The 21,446-nt window shown below is 43.7% G+C and overlaps 1 protein-coding gene across 4 annotated transcripts in view; it reads right to left on the minus strand.

Annotated features, from left to right (window-relative positions):
• NT5C3A (5'-nucleotidase, cytosolic IIIA) overlaps positions 1–21,446 on the minus strand; it is a 124,936-nt gene that overhangs the window by 11,208 nt on the left and 92,282 nt on the right. For all 4 annotated transcript variants that reach the window (XM_068236582.1, XM_068236583.1, XM_068236584.1 and 1 more), the window contains 5 exons: positions 21,016–21,085; positions 18,383–18,429; positions 14,489–14,574; positions 13,315–13,404; positions 2,174–2,336 (listed from right to left, as the gene is read on the minus strand). In XM_068236582.1, the coding sequence (XP_068092683.1) occupies positions 2,174–2,336; positions 13,315–13,404; positions 14,489–14,574; positions 18,383–18,429; positions 21,016–21,085 (456 nt within the window). The remainder of the gene's footprint in view (positions 1–2,173; positions 2,337–13,314; positions 13,405–14,488; positions 14,575–18,382; positions 18,430–21,015; positions 21,086–21,446) is intronic.

Below are 21,446 nucleotides of genomic sequence, written 5' to 3' on the forward strand. Positions count from 1 at the left end.
ATCTATGCTGCTATAGCATATATCATATACCACATAGCAGCATAGAGGGTGCTAATGTGTCTAGGAACGCAAAGAATCACTCGCGTCCCCAGCCTGTCAGCTCCTGTCACCGAAACAGGAAGTGGCTGCCGGCGGGGCCAGGAGGATCGGAGGGAGACGGCGAGGGCACCGGACAGCTGCAGGGGGCTATTGGAAGCCCTAGGTGAGTAAAACTCATTTTTTTTGTTTGACTTAAGTGTCCCTTTAAGTGCCTCTTTAAAGAGACTCAGAGATTCATAAAAAAGAAGAATCGATACTTACCCGGGTCTTCCTCCTGCCCCATAAACACGTCCCACGCCATCCTCCCGCGGTCTGCCGTTCAGCCGCGGTGAGCCCCGGTAACAGGCTCAGTGACGTCAGTCCGGGTCTAATGCGCATGCGCGGGAGGTCTGTACATGCACTGTAGACCCTGACTGACATAGCCTGAGCTTGTGAATGGGGCTCACCGCGGCTGAACAGCAGACTGCGGGAGGACGGTATAGGACTTGTTTATGGGGTGGGAGGAAGCCCTGGGGAAGTATTGATTCTCCTTATGGTTTTATCTCTGGGTCTCTTTAAGAGCCAATGAGACAAACAGAGGAACCTTCCAGGTGTTTTTGCTAAATATTTGTATAGCTGCAAACTGAAGTTGGGAGATAATAATTGCATTGAACTGTAAAACAACTGGCATAGTTTTGACATGTGTTACGGGGAGGTGGATGACAACCAAATCATTTGTTTTTTTTTTATGCTTATCTGATAAACATGATTGATTGCATAGAAAATTTGAATGAACTTTTCCTTCAATTGAGGAATCTCGAGAAATGTTGTACAAAATTGAATAAAAATTGAATAAACGCCTGAACAGGCATGGTAGAAAATTTTATAACATCTATAATACTAGTTAAAGTTTTTAAAGTAGAGTAACCGTTTAAACCTTGAACAGACATTGGCCTTCATTTGCCCTAAACAATTGTTTGTAATAGTTCTGGATGACAGTCTAATGTCTATACTGGTATCCCCTATTCTCTGCAGTCCAGCTCAGGAAGAGAGCTGTACAGTTTATCAGGTAATTAACATTGTGCTATCCCGGATTATGCCTATTCCTCTCCCCTTTCCCTTTTTCTATACATACTACCTGGCAGAGTTGTGCATGCATGGCTTACTTACTTTATAGGTCTGAATACAACTTTACATCCACTGTAAAACTGGATACATATTTTTATTGTGTTGATTGTGTAAATATTGTAATGCATGTGATACAAGAAACGGGCACATAACATGAGTTATGCTATTTATGCAACCACTGTTAGGGCTTAAACCCACTAGCAGCCATTTCTAAGCGCTAGTGATTTGAAAAAGCTCTGGCTAATGCAATGCTATGGGGGATTTTTATAAAATTACATTGCTCATGTGGGATCATACCCACAGCATTACATTAGCAAGAGCTTTTCAAATCACAAAGCACTCAGAAAAGTGTTCCTAGTGGGTTCCAGGCCTCACATAGTTTGTATAAACGCCAGTAAACTTCATGTGCCCTGTGTGCGCATGTACATTTTGCTTAGAAACAAGTTGGACTGATCTAAACTGCATGTTAATGTGGCAAAATACATATGAGTGTACATGAATTCACTTTAGATGACAAGAGTGAACATGCACTTAAAGAAATGCTGTGGAGCCGTGTTCCTCAACATTATTACATCATGTACCCTTTATGAATGACTGTAATGGCCAAACACCCCCTGTTGTGGGTAACATAATCTCAGGTACCCCCTGATGCATGTATATTAGTTAGGTATACTATTAAAAAAATTGCTTCATCCTATATAATAATCCCTCTGCACTGTCCCTGTATTTGCTAGGGCAACAGGGACGCACAGCGCAGAGCTTGGAGGATGAAGCGGGGAAGGAAGACGACGACAGGGCCAGGGGGGGCGCGCATGTGTGCAGGTGCGCTCGGCAGGCGGGTGCGCGCTGTGGCGGCAGTGACAGACCTACAGCCCATTTTTAAACGGGCTTAGGTCACTAGTGTTTATATATTTTTGTCCAGCATTAATCCTTAATGAGCCAGAAACTTTGTGTACACATGTAGAACGCCTCAAAAGGTGAATGAATAACACAAATGCATATTATACAGCTGAAAATTGTAACCTACATTTGCATCAAAGTCCATAAAGTTAGAAACCACTTTAACATTTGGATAGTAGACACCAGCCTGACGTATTGCTTCTTCTAGCACATCTCCAAGTCCTGCTGAAAATATAAACACTGGTGTGCTGTGTTCATGCAGCTTATCAAAGAACATTTCATAACCTTCCCTGCAAGATAAAAGTAAAACGGTCAATCAGGCACAGATCAATTCTGCAGACATGGCATTCTAAAATTATAATAAGTCTGTCATCCTCATCAAATGACAGATAAAAAAAACTAGACTATATTGCCTAAACAGGTTATCTTGGGTATTTCAGCATGTGACCTTTCATTTGTTCCTGGAACACGTTTCAGACTTCTGACAGCCAGCACTTCTGGAGCACTCAAAGCATAAGGGAGTGCTGTGGACCCCACCTTCCTTAGGCCTGGTTCAGCCTAGGCAGCCGTTGCTCAATGCTGTGGGTCACCAATCCGCACAGGCGTAACACAACAATAAATACAAAGGAGGCACTCAATTGGTTCAAGAAACTTGCATTTATCAAATTTTCAGCAGTAAAACGACCCCCCCCCCCCCTATACACCTGATGAAGGGGGTCACCCTGAAGCATGTTGTGTTACTGCTGAAAATTTGACAAAACGCAAGTTTATTGAGCCAAGTGAGTGCCGCCTCCTTATTTATTGTGTCACTTCTGGAGCACCCCAGGGCTGTGTGCTCTCCCCACTGCTTTATTCATTGTACACCAATGACTGCATCTTCACAGATCCATCTGTAAAGGTTCTGAAGTTCGCAGATGAAACAACAGTAGTTAAAATCATATGAAATGGCGATGAGTCTGTATATAGGCCTGTAGTGGGACAGCTTTCTTCATAGTGCAGCAGCAACTATTTGGAACTTAATGTTCTTAAGAATACGGAGATGATAGATTCCAGGAGCTCTTACCCCCAACCCAGGGCCGGATTTGTATCTTTTATTGCCCTAGGCCAACTATCAATAACTGCCCCACCCCCCCCATACATATGCACACAAAATATTATACCCCCCATACTTGCCCCCCAGGCATCTTTGGAGCTCTCCTGGCCTTCAGACTGGTCCTCCCACTCTGCATGTAGCTAGATTGACCATAGGGGGAAAGAATTAACCTTTTGGAGTGACAGCAGGGTGGGCTTCAAACTGCATGGCTGCTGCCTGATGGCAAGGACATTATGGCTGGTACACACAATGCAACTTCCCATCATATCGATGGGTCGAAACCGATAATTTCCAACACATCTGATCTGCGCCAGACTGATATTGGAATACATTTTTTAGATCATTACTGCACAAAATCAATCCCGTTATCAATAGGGAGCAGATCGTTTCAGAAATAATTGATTCAACCCATTGATCTGACAGGGAGTTGCATCCTGTGAACCAACCATTAGACTGTGGTAAGGATTGGACTGTGAGTTTCTCTGAGGACAGTCAGTGACATGACTATGTACTCTGTAATGTGCTGCAGAAGATGTCAGTGCTATGTAAATATATTATAATAATAATAATAATATGGTAGGACATAGACTATGGCTATGGTAGGATTAGATTGTAAGTTCCTCTAAAGACAGTCAGTGACATGACTGTGTACTCTGTAATGTGCTGCAGAAGATGTCAGTGCTATGTAAATATATAATAATAATAATAATATGGTATGACAAACTATGACTATGGGTAGGGATTAGATTGTGAGCTCCTCTGAGGACAGTTACATGACTATGCTCTGTCATGTGCTGCAGGAGATGTCAGTGCTATATAAATACATAGTAATAATATGGTAGGACATTAGACTATGACTATGGTAGGGGTAGATTGTGACCTCCTGAGTAGTGTTGGGCGAACATCTAGATGTTCGGGTTCGGGCCGAACAGGCCGAACATGGCCGCGATGTTCGGGTGTTCGACCCGAACTCCGAACATAATGGAAGTCAATGGGGACCCGAACTTTTGTGCTTTGTAAAGCCTCCTTACATGCTACATGCCCCAAATTTACAGGGTATGTGCACCTTGGGAGTGGGTACAAGAGGAAAAAAAAATTCAGCAAAAAGAGCTTATAGTTTTTGAGAAAATCGATTTTAAAGTTTCAAAGGGAAAACTGTCTTTTAAATGCGGGAAATGTCTGTTTTCTTTGCACAGGTAACATGCTTTTTGTCGGCATGCAGTCATAAATGTAATACATATAAGAGGTTCCAGGAAAAGGGACCGGTAACGCTAACCCAGCAGCAGCACACGTGATGGAACAGGAGGAGGGTGGCGCAGGAGGAGAAGGCCACGCTTTGAGACACAACAACCCAGGCCTTGCATGAGGACAAGAAGCGTGCGGATAGCAATTTGCATTTTGTCGCCATGCAGTCATAAATGTAATACAGATGAGAGGTTCAATAAACAGGGACCGGAAACGCTAACCCATCACAGATGTTCATTGTTCATGTTACTTGGTTGGGGTCCGGGAGTGTTGCGTAGTCGTTTCCAATCCAGGATTGATTCATTTTAATTTGAGTCAGACGGTCTGCATTTTCTGTGGAGAGGCGGATACGCCGCCGATCTGTGACGATGCCTCCGGCAGCACTGAAACAGCGTTCCGACATAACGCTGGCTGCCGGGCAAGCCAGCACCTCTATTGCGTACATTGCCAGTTTGTGCCAGGTGTCTAGCTTCGATACCCAATAGTTGAAGGGTGCAGATGGATTGTTCAACACAGCTACGCCATCTGACATGTAGTTCTTGACCATCTTCTCCAGGCGATCGGTGTTGGAGGTGGATCTGCACGCTTGCTGTTCTGTGTGCTGCTGCATGGGTGTCAGAAAATTTTCCCACTCCAAGGACACTGCCGATACCATTCCCTTTTGGGCACTAGCTGCAGCTTGTGTTGTTTGCTGCCCTCCTGGTCGTCCTGGGTTTGCGGAAGTCAGTCTGTCGGCGTACAACTGGCTAGAGGAGGGGGAGGATGTCAATCTCCTCTCTAAAGTCTCCACAAGGGCCTGCTGGTATTCTTCCATTTTGACCTGTCTGGCTCTTTCTTCAAGCAGTTTTGGAACATTGTGTTTGTACCGTGGATCCAGAAGGGTATAAACCCAGTAATTGGCGTTGTCCAGAATGCGCACAATGCGTGGGTCGCGTTCAATGCAGTCCTAGGCCGAAGAGGTCATAGCCTAGGGTCACAAAACCTTTTTATTTGGGCAATTTCAATGGTGGCGAGTCTGACGTACATAAATCGCAGCAATGGCCGTTAGCAACGTCTGAATCTCACGAAATGTCTCATGCAGGTAGAAGACATATTGTTAGACTTGGGCTCCAAAGATGGGTTCCCTACATCTCTGCAAACCAGAGTTACAGGGCTCCAAATTTGGTAAAATCCCCCATAGGCTTTCATTGGGCCTCCTATTTACAGTTCCAAAATCTCACATCTTTTCAAAGGGCAATTACTCAGCAGTGGCAAATTTTCTAGCATTGTAGGGACCCTTAGGGGGAACATGACTGGTGAGTTTCGGGCCCCTAGGCCAAAGAGGTCATAGCCTAGGGTCACAAAAACCTGTTTATTTGGGCTATTTCAATGGTAGTGATGGTGACGTACATAAATCGCAGCAATGGCCGTTAGCAAAGTCTGAATCTCACGAAATGTCTCATGCAGGTAGAAGACATATTGTTAGACTTGGATTCCAAAGATGGGGTCCCTACATCTCTGCAAACCAGAGTTACAGGGGTCCAAAATTGGTAAAATCCCCCATAGGATTTCATTGCCTCCCCATTTCACTTTCCAAAATCTCACATCTTTTCAAAGGGCAATGGCTCAGCAGTACCAAATTTTCTAGCATTGTAGGGACCCTTAGGGGGAACATGACTGGTGAGTTTCGGGCCCCTAGGCCGAAGAGGTCATAGCCTAGGGTCACAAAAACCTGTTTATTTGGGCTATTTCAATGGTAGTGATGGTGGCGTACATAAATCTCAGCCATGGCCGTTAGCAACGTCTGAATCTCACGAAATGTCTCATGCAGGTAGAAGACATATTGTTAGACTTGGATTCCAAAGATGGGGTCCCTACATCTCTGCAAACCAGAGTTACAGGGGTCCAAAATTGGTAAAATCCCCCATAGGCTTTCATTGGGCCTCCTATTTACCGTTCCAAAATCTCACACCATTTCAAAGGGCAATGGCTCAGCAGTGGCAAAACTCACCAGTCATGATCCCCCTAAGGGTCCCTACAATGCTAGAAAATTTGGTACTGCTGAGCCATTGCCCTTTGAAAAGATGTGAGATTTTGGAAAGTGAAATAGGGAGGCAATGAAATCCTATGGGGGATTTTACCAATTTTGGACCCCTGTAACTCTGGTTTGCAGAGATGTAGGGACCCCATCTTTGGAATCCAAGTCTAACAATATGTCTTCTACCTGCATGAGACATTTCGTGAGATTCAGACTTTGCTAACGGCCATTGCTGCGATTTATGTACGTCACCATCACTACCATTGAAATAGCCCAAATAAACAGGTTTTTGTGACCCTAGGCTATGACCTCTTTGGCCTAGGGGCCCGAAACTCACCAGTCATGTTCCCCCTAAGGGTCCCTACAATGCTAGAAAATTTGGTACTGCTGAGCCATTGCCCTTTGAAAAGATGTGAGATTTTGGAAAGTGAAATAGGGAGGCAATAAAATCCTATGGGGGATTTTACCAATTTTGGACCCCTGTAACTCTGGTTTGCAGAGATGTAGGGACCCCATCTTTGGAATCCAAGTCTAACAATATGTCTTCTACCTGCATGAGACATTTCGTGAGATTCAGACTTTGCTAACGGCCATTGCTGCGATTTATGTACGTCACCATCACTGCCATTGAAATAGCCCAAATAAACAGGTTTTTGTGACCCTAGGCTATGACCTCTTCGGCCTAGGGGCCCGAAACTCACCAGTCATGTTCCCCCTAAGGGTCCCTACAATGCTAGAAAATTTGGTACTGCTGAGCCATTGCCCTTTGAAAAGATGTGAGATTTTGGAAAGTGAAATAGGGAGGCAATGAAATCCTATGGGGGATTTTACCAATTTTGGACCCCTGTAACTCTGGTTTGCAGAGATGTAGGAACCCCATCTTTGGAATCCAAGTCTAACAATATGTCTTCTACCTGCATGAGAGATTTCGTGAGATTCAGACTTTGCTAACGGCCATTGCTGCGATTTATGTACGCCACCATCACTACCATTGAAATAGCCCAAATAAACAGGTTTTTGTGACCCTAGGCTATGACCTCTTCGGCCTAGGGGCCCGAAACTCACCAGTCATGTTCCCCCTAAGGGTCCCTACAATGCTAGAAAATTTGGTACTGCTGAGCCATTGCCCTTTGAAAAGATGTGAGATTTTGGAAAGTGAAATAGGGAGGCAATGAAATCCTATGGGGGATTTTACCAATTTTGGACCCCTGTAACTCTGGTTTGCAGAGATGTAGGGACCCCATCTTTGGAATCCAAGTCTAACAATATGTCTTCTACCTGCATGAGACATTTCGTGAGATTCAGACTTTGCTAACGGCCATTGTTGCGATTTATGTACGTCACCATCACTACCATTGAAATAGCCCAAATAAACAGGTTTTTGTGACCCTAGGCTATGACCTCTTTGGCCTAGGGGCCCGAAACTCACCAGTCATGTTCCCCCTAAGGGTCCCTACAATGCTAGAAAATTTGCCACTGCTGAGTAATTGCCCTTTGAAAAGATGTGAGATTTTGGAACTGTAAATAGGAGGCCCAATGAAAGCCTATGGGGGATTTTACCAAATTTGGAGCCCTGTAACTCTGGTTTGCAGAGATGTAGGGAACCCATCTTTGGAGCCCAAGTCTAACAATATGTCTTCTACCTGCATGAGACATTTCGTGAGATTCAGACGTTGCTAACGGCCATTGCTGCGATTTATGTACGTCAGACTCGCCACCATTGAAATTGCCCAAATAAACAGGTTTTGTGACCCTAGGCTATGACCTCTTCGGCCTAGGACTGCATTGAACGCGACCCACGCATTGTGCGCATTCTGGACAACACCAATTACTGGGTTTATACCCTTCTGGATCCACGGTACAAACACAATGTTCCAAAACTGCTTGAAGAAAGAGCCAGACAGGTCAAAATGGAAGAATACCAGCAGGCCCTTGTGGAGACTTTAGAGAGGAGATTGACATCCTCCCCCTCCTCTAGCCAGTTGTACACCGACAGACTGACTTCCGCAAACCCAGGACGACCAGGAGGGCAGCAAACAACACAAGCCGCAGCTAGTGCCCAAAAGGGAATGGTATCGGCAGTGTCCTTGGAGTGGGAAAATTTTCTGACACCCATGCAGCAGCACACAGAACAGCAAGCGTGCAGATCCACCTCCAACACCGATCGCCTGGAGAAGATGGTCAAGGACTACATGTCAGATGGCGTAGCTGTGTTGAACAATCCATCTGCACCCTTCAACTATTGGGTATCGAAGCTAGACACCTGGCACAAACTGGCAATGTACGCAATAGAGGTGCTGGCTTGCCCGGCAGCCAGCGTTATGTCGGAACGCTGTTTCAGTGCTGCCGGAGGCATCGTCACAGATCGGCGGCGTATCCACCTCTCCACAGAAAATGCAGACCGTCTGACTCAAATTAAAATGAATCAATCCTGGATTGGAAATGACTACGCAACACTCCCGGACCCCAACCAAGTAACATGAACAATGAACATCTGTGATGGGTTAGCGTTTCCGGTCCCTGTTTATTGAACCTCTCATCTGTATTACATTTATGACTGCATGGCGACAAAATGCAAATTGCTATCCGCACGCTTCTTGTCCTCATGCAAGGCCTGGGTTGTTGTGTCTCAAAGCGTGGCCTTCTCCTCCTGCGCCACCCTCCTCCTGTTCCATCACGTGTGCTGCTGCTGGGTTAGCGTTACCGGTCCCTTTTCCTGGAACCTCTTATATGTATTACATTTATGACTGCATGCCGACAAAAAGCATGTTACCTGTGCAAAGAAAACAGACATTTCCCGCATTTAAAAGACAGTTTTCCCTTTGAAACTTTAAAATTGATTTTCTCAAAAACTATAAGCTCTTTTTGCTAAAAAAATTTTTCCTCTTGTACCCACTCCCAAGGTGCACATACCCTGTAAATTTGGGGTATGTAGCATATAAGGAGGCTTTACAAAGCACGAAAGTTCGGGTCCCCATTGACTTCCATTATGTTCGGAGTTCGGCCATGTTCGGCCCGAACCCGAACATCTAGATGTTCGCCCAACACTACACGTGACCCGTTCGGCCAATCACAGCGCTAGCCGAACGTTCGGGTAACGTTCGGCCATGCGCTCTTAGTTCGGCCATATGGCCGAACAGTTTGGCCGAACACCATCAGGTGTTCGGCCGAACCCGAACATCACCCGAACAGGGTGATGTTCTGCAGAACCCGAACAGTGGCGAACACTGTTCGCCCAACACTACTCCTGAGGCCAGTCAGTGACATGAGAACTATGTACTCTGTAAAGTGCTGCAGAAGATGTCAGTGCTATATAAATACATAAAATAATATGGTAGGAAATTAGGCTATGACTATGGTAGGGATTAGATTGTGAGCTCCTCTGAGGATAGTCAGTGACATGACTATGTGATCTGTAAAGTGCTGCAGGAGATATCAGTGCTATATAAATACATAATGTTAACATGGTAGGACATTTGACTATGACTATGGTAGGATTAGATTGTGATCTCCTCTGAGGACAATCAATGGCATTATTCTATATTACATGTCAGGGCGAGCCATCTGCACCTGTGCAGTAGCACAAACACGGTTAGGCTCAGCTTTTTCTTCCGGTGCCCGAGTGGTTTTGCTACCGCGCAGATGCACTGTGGCTGCACTTCGAGGGTCTCAGCGCTGCGTCGGTCTGGCAATGGAGGACAAGGAAAGCCTCTTTAGGCTTCCTCCTCCCGATGTAAGTATCCCAATGTGCCCCTCACAAGCCACATAGGTTCCCTCTAAATACTTAAGAGAGAGCAAGCGGGTAAGACAGCAGGGGTGAGAGATAAGGGGAGAACGAAAGAGTGGAGAAAAGGTGGTGAAGGGCAATATAGGGGAAGACCGGGAAAAGAGAACACGATAAAGTAGGATTAGGAAAAGAACAAGAGAGGAGACAATTATAATGAAAAAGGGTAGCAAAGGGAGAGCGAGAGAGGGAAAGAATGAGGAGAGAGAGAGAGAGAGAGAGAGAGAGAGAGAGACACAGTGCTAGGCCTAGTGCACACCGGAGCGTTTCCGCTGCGGTTTGCGATCCGCTTGCGGGTGCGGATCCGCTAGGGTAATGTATTTCAATGGGCTGGAGCACACCAGAGCGGGAGGCGTTTTGCAGAAACGCATACTCCCGGGCTGCTGCAGATTTTGGATTGCGGATGCGTTTCTGCCTCAATGTTAAGTATAGGAAAAACGCAAACCGCTCTGAAAAACGGCACTTCAGAGCGGTTTGCCAGGCGTTTTTTGTTACAGTAGCTGTTCAGTAACAGCTTTACTGTAACAATACATGAAATCTACTATACCAAAACCGCTACACAAAACCGCAAAACGCTAGCTGAAACTCTGCAGAAAAATAAGAAAAAGCGTTTCAAAATCCGCTAGCATTTTGCGGATCTGCTAGCGGTTTTTGGTGTGCACCAGGCCTTAGAGAGGAGGGGGGTGGGGGACGAAAGACAGAGTGGAAGGAGATATCAGGACAGTTTCCCAGCCTTTGCTTCAATGTTTCCTTCTACCCCAAACAAAAAAAAATGAGAAGAAAGGAGACACAGAGGAAGGAAGAGGAGCAAAAGAGAAGCACATGATAGAGATTAGGAGGAAGGAAAGGGAGATGGAGAGCACAAGATAGGATAGGAAAAGAGAGGGAGAGTGTGAAGAAAAGTGGAGGAGGAAAGGTGACAGTGACCAGGAATATGCAATAAATCAGCCAGGCTGAGATAAAAGCATTCAGCTGCAGCTTTCAAGTTAGCTATGGACAGTGTATTGCAACTGTTTGTTTACTTGTCTGATTGTAAAGGTGCGTACACACGCACTACCGCCGGCAACGGATTGTTCAGAAACAGACTTATCAGTTCACTGACAGCGCGTACACACGTGCTACTGTCGGTCGAACGTCCGCCCAGTGGGAGGGTCCGGTGGACCCGTCGTTGCCGGCGGTAGTGCGCGTGTATGCACCTTAACGTGTGAAACCTCACACAGCTCCCTGCCACTGAACAATGGGCGCCCATGTCCTAATCAATGTTAATTGCTTACCAGCAATGATAGCTGATAAGCTGCCCCTGAGTCTGGCCTCTCCGTGCACGGTAGTCTCCCCACTCCTCAGCCCACCTCGCTGGGATCTTTCATCATGCTTGTAAACACAACAAACTTTCCCTCTTGCTGCCGTAAGTCACTAGCCACCACCAGCCAATAAAAATCATAGTGCTGCCCAAGCCAGTCCCCCCGAGCTGCGCTATTGGTTGCCCGGACGCCTCTCAGCATCTTCTCTACCACTTGCAATGCCGGAGGAGAGCTGCTGTTAGTGCAATAGTGCATACATAATAGGACGGACTAGGATTAGCACATGCCTGCCCGTGGCTGCCCGCTGCTAGCTAATACCTTATGCAAACTTTTAATGCAGGGCGGCCGCAGACTGAACGGACTTTGCAGGAAGTGTGTGTGAGAGGAGGGAGGGGGAGAGGTGACTCAGTGGAGCAGACAGGAATCAGGGGGAGAGAGAGCAGGCTGAAACTGGCGGCCAGGAGTGCCATGGGCGGACATAAATAAACAGCGGCGGGCAGTCATCGTTGTCAACACTCCCTGCCTGCACACACTTTTCTACTCCTCAGCCGCCCCAAGCAGAGCTTAATTTCTGGCGCCCTAGGCCATGGCCTCTGTGGCCTTGCCAGAAATCCGGCCCTGCCCCCACCGCCCCTTCTGCCATCAAAAATGGATCTGCTGTGATGAAAAGTATATTCATTTACATTCCTGGAGTCTATTCAATAGGTCTTTTTGCTATGCAGTTCCATCACACATACAGTATTTACATCCAGGAATGTAAATTGGAGAGCATTTACCAAATCCTGATTTTTGCACTCTAAACCTAGGTGCGTCTTATATTCCAAAAAATACGTTATGTGATTTTTTTTTTGGTTGTTTGTTTTTACTGACCGTTTAACATACAGTTCTTTATGTTCTGTTCCCACAAAAGAACACTCTAGAGTGACAAATTAAATTACAGCAATTTTTTTTTTACAAGACTGCAACCAATGCAAAATTTTACTGATTTAGCATGAGATGCTAATTATTTAAATTGATGCAAATGTTATCTTAATTTTATGCAAATATATACAGCTTGGAATCGGACCAATCAAAATTACCATTTACTGCAGCTGACTGGTTCAAATCCAGCATTCCATGTACATTGATATAGTATATTGATTTCTTTATCAAATTTGTCTAATCTATTGAAACAGTTGCATAGTGTAAGGGTACCTTTAAAGCAGAGGTGTCCACACTTTTTTGGCTCGCAAGCTACTTCAGAATCTACAGCCTTTCCTCCCCCAAACTCTAAACACATCCTCAATACCAAAGATAAACATAATAATACAGACAGTCTCCCCCATAAAAAGAATTAGCCCCCATTGTTATGCAGTCAGTGGTAGGCACCTGTAAAACGAAGACAGATACTCACCTGCTGCGTCGCTTCCATCCTCTCTTCACCTCTTCCCTCGGACTATTTAGTCCAGTGCAGTCCAGACTGCATTGCTGCTACTAAAATGTCGACAAAACTTCAGAGCGGCTCCTCTGACTAACAAGCTGACGGGAATTGCTGGAGGGGGCGGGGCCACGCACTCAATCACCGCCTTCAATGGCTATTGCTGCGTGTATGCTGGTAGGGCCACAGATCATTTTTGCTGCACTTCCTGGACTACAATGTACCTAGTAGTCCTTTGTGATCTACTGGTAGAACGTGATCAATGCAGTGGTCACTCCTGCTTTAAAATGACCCGGGTACCTGAATACTACAGACATACAAAACTTTTCATACTGATTTCAAGTAATACAAAAGTTAAAATGTATATGCAGCCATGTTTTCTACTTTTACATTACATAAAAAGGGTCTTACTTCAGCATAATATCGGAATCCCTTACAATTTCCGCTAGTTTTTCCTTCTGAATCCGCTGTTCAATTAATAAAGCATGTGACTTTGTATACCTGTAAAAACACCCAAGAAAGAAAAATACATATAAAAAAGTGTTATTTTTGCACAATTAAAGTAAATCCTTGGGCTAATAAGGCCATGTCATGTGAAAAAACAATTCCCATTAATGCAAAATGCATACGTTTTCCACATAAGCAATTTTTCAGCAACAGGTCTGCAGCACTTTAGATTCCTTTACCAGTTCACAATTAGGCTAAAGCAAAAATAATACATTATTATTAATATATGACATGCAGGTATCTAGATGTGACTACATGTGCTCTGCTAAAGAGAACTATGAAGCTTTGAAATTCAAAAATATTTCACAAATTGTATCAAATTACCGGAACTACTAAAATTTATTTTTAAATCCTATTTTTTTTTTACCATTGCTGTAATGTACTTTGAAAGATTAGAAAAAAAACAGCATATCTGGCCTGTTAATAAATGTGCATAGATACAAATGAAATATCCAGTTATAATCTAACATTTCTATTGTCTATTGTCACTGAAGCTTTCAGTCATGAATCTGAATTAAAAACTCTTAAATATAAGCTGTATACTGTTGGAAATTGTTGGATCTGTATAAACAGCCAGCCTAGGGAATTCGATTTTCAGCTGATAACTTTAGAAGATAAAAACAGTTTTTTTTAAAGTGAACCTGAGACGAGGGAATTTTTACGTATCAGAGGCTTTTTCCAGGCCCCTGTAGTCTGTCAGCTCCCTCGTCCCCCTGGTCCAATCCATTGTGCTGATTCAGCCAAAGTCCATGACCCAGGGGCTACAACAGATGTGCAGTTACAAGTCTGTATGAACTCCCAATCAAGGAGGCATGCAAACGGAACTTACCACGCGCGGTAGCCTACAACTCAGTCAGTCCTGGACTTTAGGGGGTGAGTTTTCCGGTGAGTGGCATGACAGCCTACAGGTGGCTGGAAGAAGCCCCAGGTGAGTAAAAATCCTCTTGTTCCCCTCATCTCAGCTACAGTCTAAGGTTTCTCAGTAAGATTTTTTACAATGTTTTCAACCCAATGACATTGATAGTTTTTAGTAAAACCTGCTTTGAAACTATTTGGTATTGGATAAAACAAGATTTACCATTCAACCATGTATGGATATTTCTCTTTAGTTGTGAGGTGTGGGTCAATTTCGATAGCATAGTACTTGTCTTTTAGTTCATACAACTGAAAGAAAAAAAACATTTAAGTAAGCACATATATATGTATATATGGGTTAACTACTGCAAAGAGACAATCATTAAGAAGTACATTACTAAATAACTGAGGTTAGTAACTTTTTTATAGGTACCGAAAATATAGCTTTAAGTTACTCTGTAGCAAATCTATTCGTATGAATGCACTGTTACATCATAAAACTGAAGCATTTAAAACCTTAGTTCACTCTCCTACAGTGTTCATTTTTAGTAAAGGTGAATGGGGAATGATATAATTATATATATATATATATATATATATATATATATATATATATATATATATATATTAGTCACACAATTTTAATATTGGATGCAGATAATATACTTTTGGGGAAATTAGTCATGTGGCCCAGAGACCATCCAGAAAGTATGGTGCTAGCAAGAAAGTAGATATTCTACAGGTTGAGAGCCGCTCCTATTGCTAAGCACAAAACCATCCAGCTTGAGTATGTATTGCAAAGGCATTGGGTGAGGTGTATGCTGCTTCATGCAGATAGGCAATATAATGTTACTGATATTTTACTATAGACTTACCTGGTCCCCTATTTTAATACTAACCCTCCCTCATAATGCTTAACACTACTAACAACCACTTCTTCTAATACCTAACACTAACCCCTCTCCTAATGTCAAACACTAACCTCCCTCCTAATGCCTAAAACCACCTTCCCCTCTAGTGCTATAGTAACCAATCAGCTACTCACAGCTGAACTACTAGCCAATTATTAGCCGGCTGGCTAATTTTGCCTAAAAGTGATATTGGACGTTCTAGCCAAACAGCTAGTGATAGCCAGGCAGTTGGTATTAATAGTAGCAGATCAGCTACCGATAGCCATTTGGCTATTATGGGGTTGCCAAATCACAAGTTTGAACCCGCAAGACGATAATTTAACATTGTGGTCTATTACACGCCTGCAGGAAAGGTGGTATTATGAAAGCCCTTAAAAAAGGGAGCTATAAAAGGGAAAGGAAAGGATGGGGGGCTATGAGAGGTCCATTGCAACAGGGAAACTAAAAGTGGTGCACTATTGGGTGATAGCAAGAGGAAGTACCAAAGGGGGACACTTTAAAAAGAGGACACTAATTGGACTGTACTATACCAGAAGGCACTAAAAAACAGGAAAATATAGCAGAATAGTGGATGGAACTATAAAGGGGGCACCACAAAGGAAAGCATTATAATGGAGGGTACTATAAACAGAGAGTATGAGGGTATTAAAATGGAGAACGCTAGAACTAGCGATATTATGGTAGAAGGGGGTGAGGTGCACTCATGGAGAGAACTAACAGGAGTACTGATTGAGTACACTATAACTGGCTACTTTAACACAGTGTCATTATAACTGGGAGCCCCATAATAGAAGACACCAAGATGGGGGCATACTATGATGGCCGTTGCAATAGGGATGCAATATAACTGGGGGGTATTAATGGAAGGGACTATGGGGATATAAAAACTTTATATGTTATATGAGCTACAGTTATTATTGATATAACCGGTTTGTGTTTTATTCTGGTCCTTAATATATTATTGTGGGCAAATTGGTGTATGAGATTTTTAAAACACTGAATAGGCACTAAACGCAACAATATTAAAACAACTGGTTACGATGAAAAAAATGATCATTACAATAACACCTGTAATGAGTGGGAATAATTAAGTAGCAAGGGAACAGTCCAATCTTAAAGGTGAAGTGTTAGAAGGGTAAGCGTGAGGATCTGGATGACTTTGACAAGGACCAAACTGTAATTGTAATGGCTACACTAGGTCACAGTGTCTCTAAAATGGCAGGTCTTGTAAAGTGCCCCCTGGTAAGCAAAAGTCATCCAAGGAAGGACCACTAGTGAACTGACAAAGAACATCCTCGGCTCAGTGTTGGGAGCAGTAGCTAGCTGTCTGATCCCACAAAGCTAGTAAAAGCACAAATGGTTGAAACACTTCATGCTGTCATTACAGAAAGGTCTCAGAACACAAAGTACATCACAACTTGCTGTGAATGTGGCTGCATTGCCACAAATCATACAGCCCATGCTTTCTCCTGTCCACAGTAACTACAATGGGCACATAAGCATTAGAACTGGACCATAGAAGAATGTGGTCTGGTCTGATTTATCATGTTTTGCCTTTTAATTCCCAAGATCTCCCTCTGAGTATCTGTGGGTTGTACTGGAAAAACAGGCTCACTCAGAGGAAGCCCGACCTCACAACTTACATATCTTTGAAGTGATCCAGAGCCAAAGCTCAGGATCAAAATTAGACATCCAATTAGACATCCAATTAGGATCCTACTGAGACTTCCCTCGCTACTCCATTGTCCCCCATTGCTGAGCATGGCCCCCTCTACATGGGAGACATCAGAGCAGGGAGGGAAGCCTCAATAAATCCTGAGGCTCCCTCTCTTTAGGTAAGTATCTTTTGTACCTGAGCTTTAGCTTAAAGAATCTGCTGTCAATGTTTTGGTGTTAGACACCACAGGGCACCTTTAGAGGTCTTGCAGAGTATATTGATGGGGCAGAGCTGTTTTGGAGGCACAGGGGGACCTACACAATAGTAGGCAGGATGTTTGAATATCTTGGTTGATCAATGTGTGGTGCATAGCAATGTGTTCTTTTTCTTTTTAGATTTTCACAATTCTTCATTAAGAAGATGTCTGTTGCTGTGGGCACGAGGAGCATAAATATGGGTAAAGGAAGTGTTCTGCATTACAACAGTGAGTACAGCTTGCAACCTAGGTTCCAGTACTATAATGTTATTTTACCCGACCCAACAGTGGGTTGTGATCACCATGCTCATTCTCCACTGCTGTGTGCACAGAATGCTCCATATTCTCTATAGCCACACTTATTTTCACCCTGGGGCAGAATTGTTTTTCTCAAGTGCAGTGACTCTCTGTTGCTCTATACAACCAAGTCTGCTGACTTCCAGCTGTCATCTAGAAATTGATAGTTTGCCATTTAAAATGTGCAGGAAAATAAAGTGCACCAGGGACTAAATATTGCCTCACTGCTTGCCAAGAAAATGTATTGGGTGGAGAGGAGTTACGGATTAATAATAACGTCTGATTTCGGTTTTGCAGATTCCTAGGCCATTTGTCAGTGCGCTGCAAAGCCAAGACAAATCTGAACCTGATAAATGGCTATAGAGAACTAAAGTGGGCTGTGCTAAGAGTACTTCCAGGTGGAGCTTCGCTTTCCATCAAGCAGCTGTGGCCATATTTCCGAAGTCTCCCTAAGTTCAGTGGCCAACTACTACCTGTGTTGCCATGGTCCGGGTCATTGCAGGTGGGAGTGGCCAGAGCTCCAGAAGACTATGGAAAAACAAAACACGGCTGTTTATTTTTAGTTTGTTTCTGTTTGTTTGGGTTTTTTGGGGGGGAGGGGGGGCTGGGGCAATCACCTGTCTAATTAATTACGGCCGAGCAGGTAAATTATAAACCCAGAGACTGCCCAATCTTGACAGCATTAAGGCGAGCCTTGCATGACAGGCTCTGTCTTTTTTTTACTGGAAGTAGTCTTTAATTTGATAAGAAAAAATTAAATGATTCTTTGTTTTAAGCGAGAACAGGCAAGGTGAACATTTCTCTCTTCAGCACAAGACGTTTTATTTGGCCTCAGCAGTCAAGACTGAATGATGAAAACCAATGATGCAAATTCTGCTTTCCTTTAACAATTCAACATTCAAAACAGGACAAGAATGCAACAAATGTATCATAACATTGATTGCTAGCTTGGCTTTTTCACACAATATTTCTATGAAGAGCAGGGTGTGTACGTACCTTTTTCCGACATTCATCAGAAACATATTTGCAGTTATCAATAACGTCTATGGGTTAAAAAAATAAACATATTAAAGAATACTTTTCTACATGAAATAAGACCATTCAGGTTTGGAAACTGCCAAACCATAGAAATAATACTTGTTCAATTTATACAAGTCAAAGGATCAACATCTGACTTGTACAGTTTTTCTATAAGGCATAAGCAAGTTGTGGGGTTTTGAAACAATACAGCTTAAAGGATACCAGAGCCCAAATAAAGATGAGAAACAGGGGGGGCAGGCATGTATGGTGAGCTGTCCGGATGCTCACCGCGCCCCCCCCCCGTTCTTCCTTCTGCCCCCCTCCTGTACCTGTAATTGCCCACTGGCCCCGTGGTGGTCAGGCATCAGTGTGCCTGCGCTGGCCCCAATGCATGCGTACTACAGTATGCAACCGCAGGCAGGAGCGTTTTGCGCATGCTTGTGAAGTCATTGTGACATTGCACGCACGTGCAGAGCGCTCCCGGCCGCAGGAACCTTAAAGAGGAACTCCAGTGAAAATAATGTAATAAAAAAAGTGCTTCATTTTTAAAATAGTTATTCATAGATTTAGTCAGTGTTTGCCCATTGTAAAATATTTTAAATCCCCGATTTATATTCTGACATTTATTACATGGTGACATTGTTATTGCTGGCAAGTGATGTAGCTGCTGCATGCTATTTTGGCAGTTGGAAACAGCTGTAAACAGCTATTTCCCACAATGTAACAGGGTTCACAGACAGGAAACTGACAGAAGTACTTCGTGGCGTTTTCGGCATTGTGCCTGCGTGGCCCTGGCCGCACGTCCTCAATCATGTTCCCGTTCCCTGTGGCCATCTTGTGTCTGCATAGTACGCATACATACAAATGTAGTCCGCGTACTGAGCTACCACAAGATGCCACAGGGACAGTAGCGCAATTGAGGATGCGTGCGGCCAGGACTGTGTAGGCTCACTGCTACAAGTGTATCAAACGAAACTGAGCCACGGTGGGCGACTGGATGATCGGTGTGTGATGGTGCGGGAACAGAATGGCTGCAGGGTGCTGGTGGAAGCCCCCGGTTAGTTAAACTTTTTTTTAAGGTTCAGATAAGGTTCTTTTTAATGTATTATTTTTCTGTGGATCCACAGTATTTTATCCATTTCCACAATTGCAACTGAGAAGAAAAACAAGCTACTGCAAATACAATATTATAAGAAGTAATTAACTAGTCTTTGAATCACATAAAAACAAAAAGGAGATGGCCATGTCCACATTGGCCTCAATTCACTAACCTTAACTCCTGTCTTTATTAACTCTTCTGAGCTGTTTTACAGTTATCACCATGGTGATATGATTGTGATAACTGTAAAACAGCTCAGAAGAGTTATTAAAGACAGGAGTTAAGCTTAGTGAATTGAGGCCATTATGTTTCTTACTGTCAGATTTAATGCGCACAAAATGCTGATTTTCTGCGTGAATGTTAGGTGTTGCTCAGCTGGACTAAATGGCAACCTGTATTCTGTCCAGCCTTTTCCAATTCCAATCAACACCCACATGAAATAGCTAGGGAGGAGCCACAGAGCTGACCCCACCCACCTTCTCCCTAAGCTCCACTGAAGTGAGCAGAGGAAGTGGGGGGTGGGGAGGAGAGTCGACAATTGATGGCAGCTTTTTGCTTTGTGCACAAATCTCTTGGTCATGTGACAATTATGTGGGTGATGGCATAATACCTATTCACCTTTAACAAGGGAGAGTGAACTAGAGCTTTAATTTCTACTTAAAGAATCAGAACCTGTGCCATACATTTATAAAAAGCATACTACTTGATCAAGGTGGCAAGCCGGATCAGGTAGAGCCATTTTCCACCACTCCATGGTGCTCCTACGTTTTGCAATCCCTCAGTTTCGATTTGTTGAAAAAAAAATGGCCACAACCTCAGGGTCACGATGAGACCACAGAGTGCAGAAGGGCGGGGAGAGGCTGGGAATAGGCAGAGGAGAGGCATAGCTGGGCCACTGAGAGCAGGGGATTGGGCATACCTAATGCCAGGGGGAGAGTTTTGGAGGAGTACTTTTCCTACAAGGGACACCCCTTCACCCTGTTAGCTGCCAACAAGCTGCTTGTCAGCAATTTTGGGGGTTGCAGAAAGCAGTGTGGTGGGGACAAAGAGGACCTCTGTGTCCGATTTGCCTCCCCTCCCCTGCGCCACCTCAGGTACACTTTAAGAAAACAATGCTGTATTCTGCAGTGTTCTTAGTAGGAGGCTTGCTGAGTTTTAGTTCTTTAAACAAAAATCCTGGTAGCAACTGGGTACATATCGCTTCTGGAACTGTAAATGAGTTTTCAATGGAACTGAAAGAAATGCCACCTACAATGATTACACAAGATAAAGAGGGCTGTCACTTCCCAAAGACTTCCAGTTTTTCTGGATACATTTTAGATTTAAATTTGAAGACTGATGAAATTTCATCCTGGAGCACAATCAGTCAGATGTAATGAAGTGCAAGGGAAGAGACAGACTTCTAATTAGATTATTACAGCTTTGAACTAACTGCTGTAACCAGGAATAGTTTATTTTGCCGCAATTATGCATTTAAAATAATGTAAGAGGGTAGAAATATAATACTTACTGTGGCAAGTTGGGCATCTCTTTCCATTGTGGGAAAATCGACTTAACGTCATATCAAAATCTGTTATGATCTTAAATGAGAAGCCAAAAGAAAAATATTATAAGTCTTCATGAAGTTTTCTCAATTAATGTGTATAGTTGCTAAAGAAAAACTCTAATGAAAACATTAAAGTGGACCTGAAGTCTTGCACAGGAGAGAAGGAAAGCATTGAGAAATGCACATTGTATGAGAGAGTTTAGCCTCTGTAATTCCCCCTCATCTGTGACTAATCACAAGTTGTAATTTGATCTCAGCGGAGTGAGCTGGCTGCCACAGAAAAGCAGTTAACTGGTAAACACAGGATGTTAACAATATGTCAGCTTCCATGAAAGCAGGAAGAAGACACACTGCAGATTTATTGCAGGAATTGTATCAGCTGTAATAAATCCATT

The sequence above is a fragment of the Hyperolius riggenbachi genome, chromosome 5, assembly GCF_040937935.1.
Source record: "Hyperolius riggenbachi isolate aHypRig1 chromosome 5, aHypRig1.pri, whole genome shotgun sequence".
Classification (NCBI taxonomy): Eukaryota; Metazoa; Chordata; class Amphibia; order Anura; family Hyperoliidae; genus Hyperolius; species Hyperolius riggenbachi.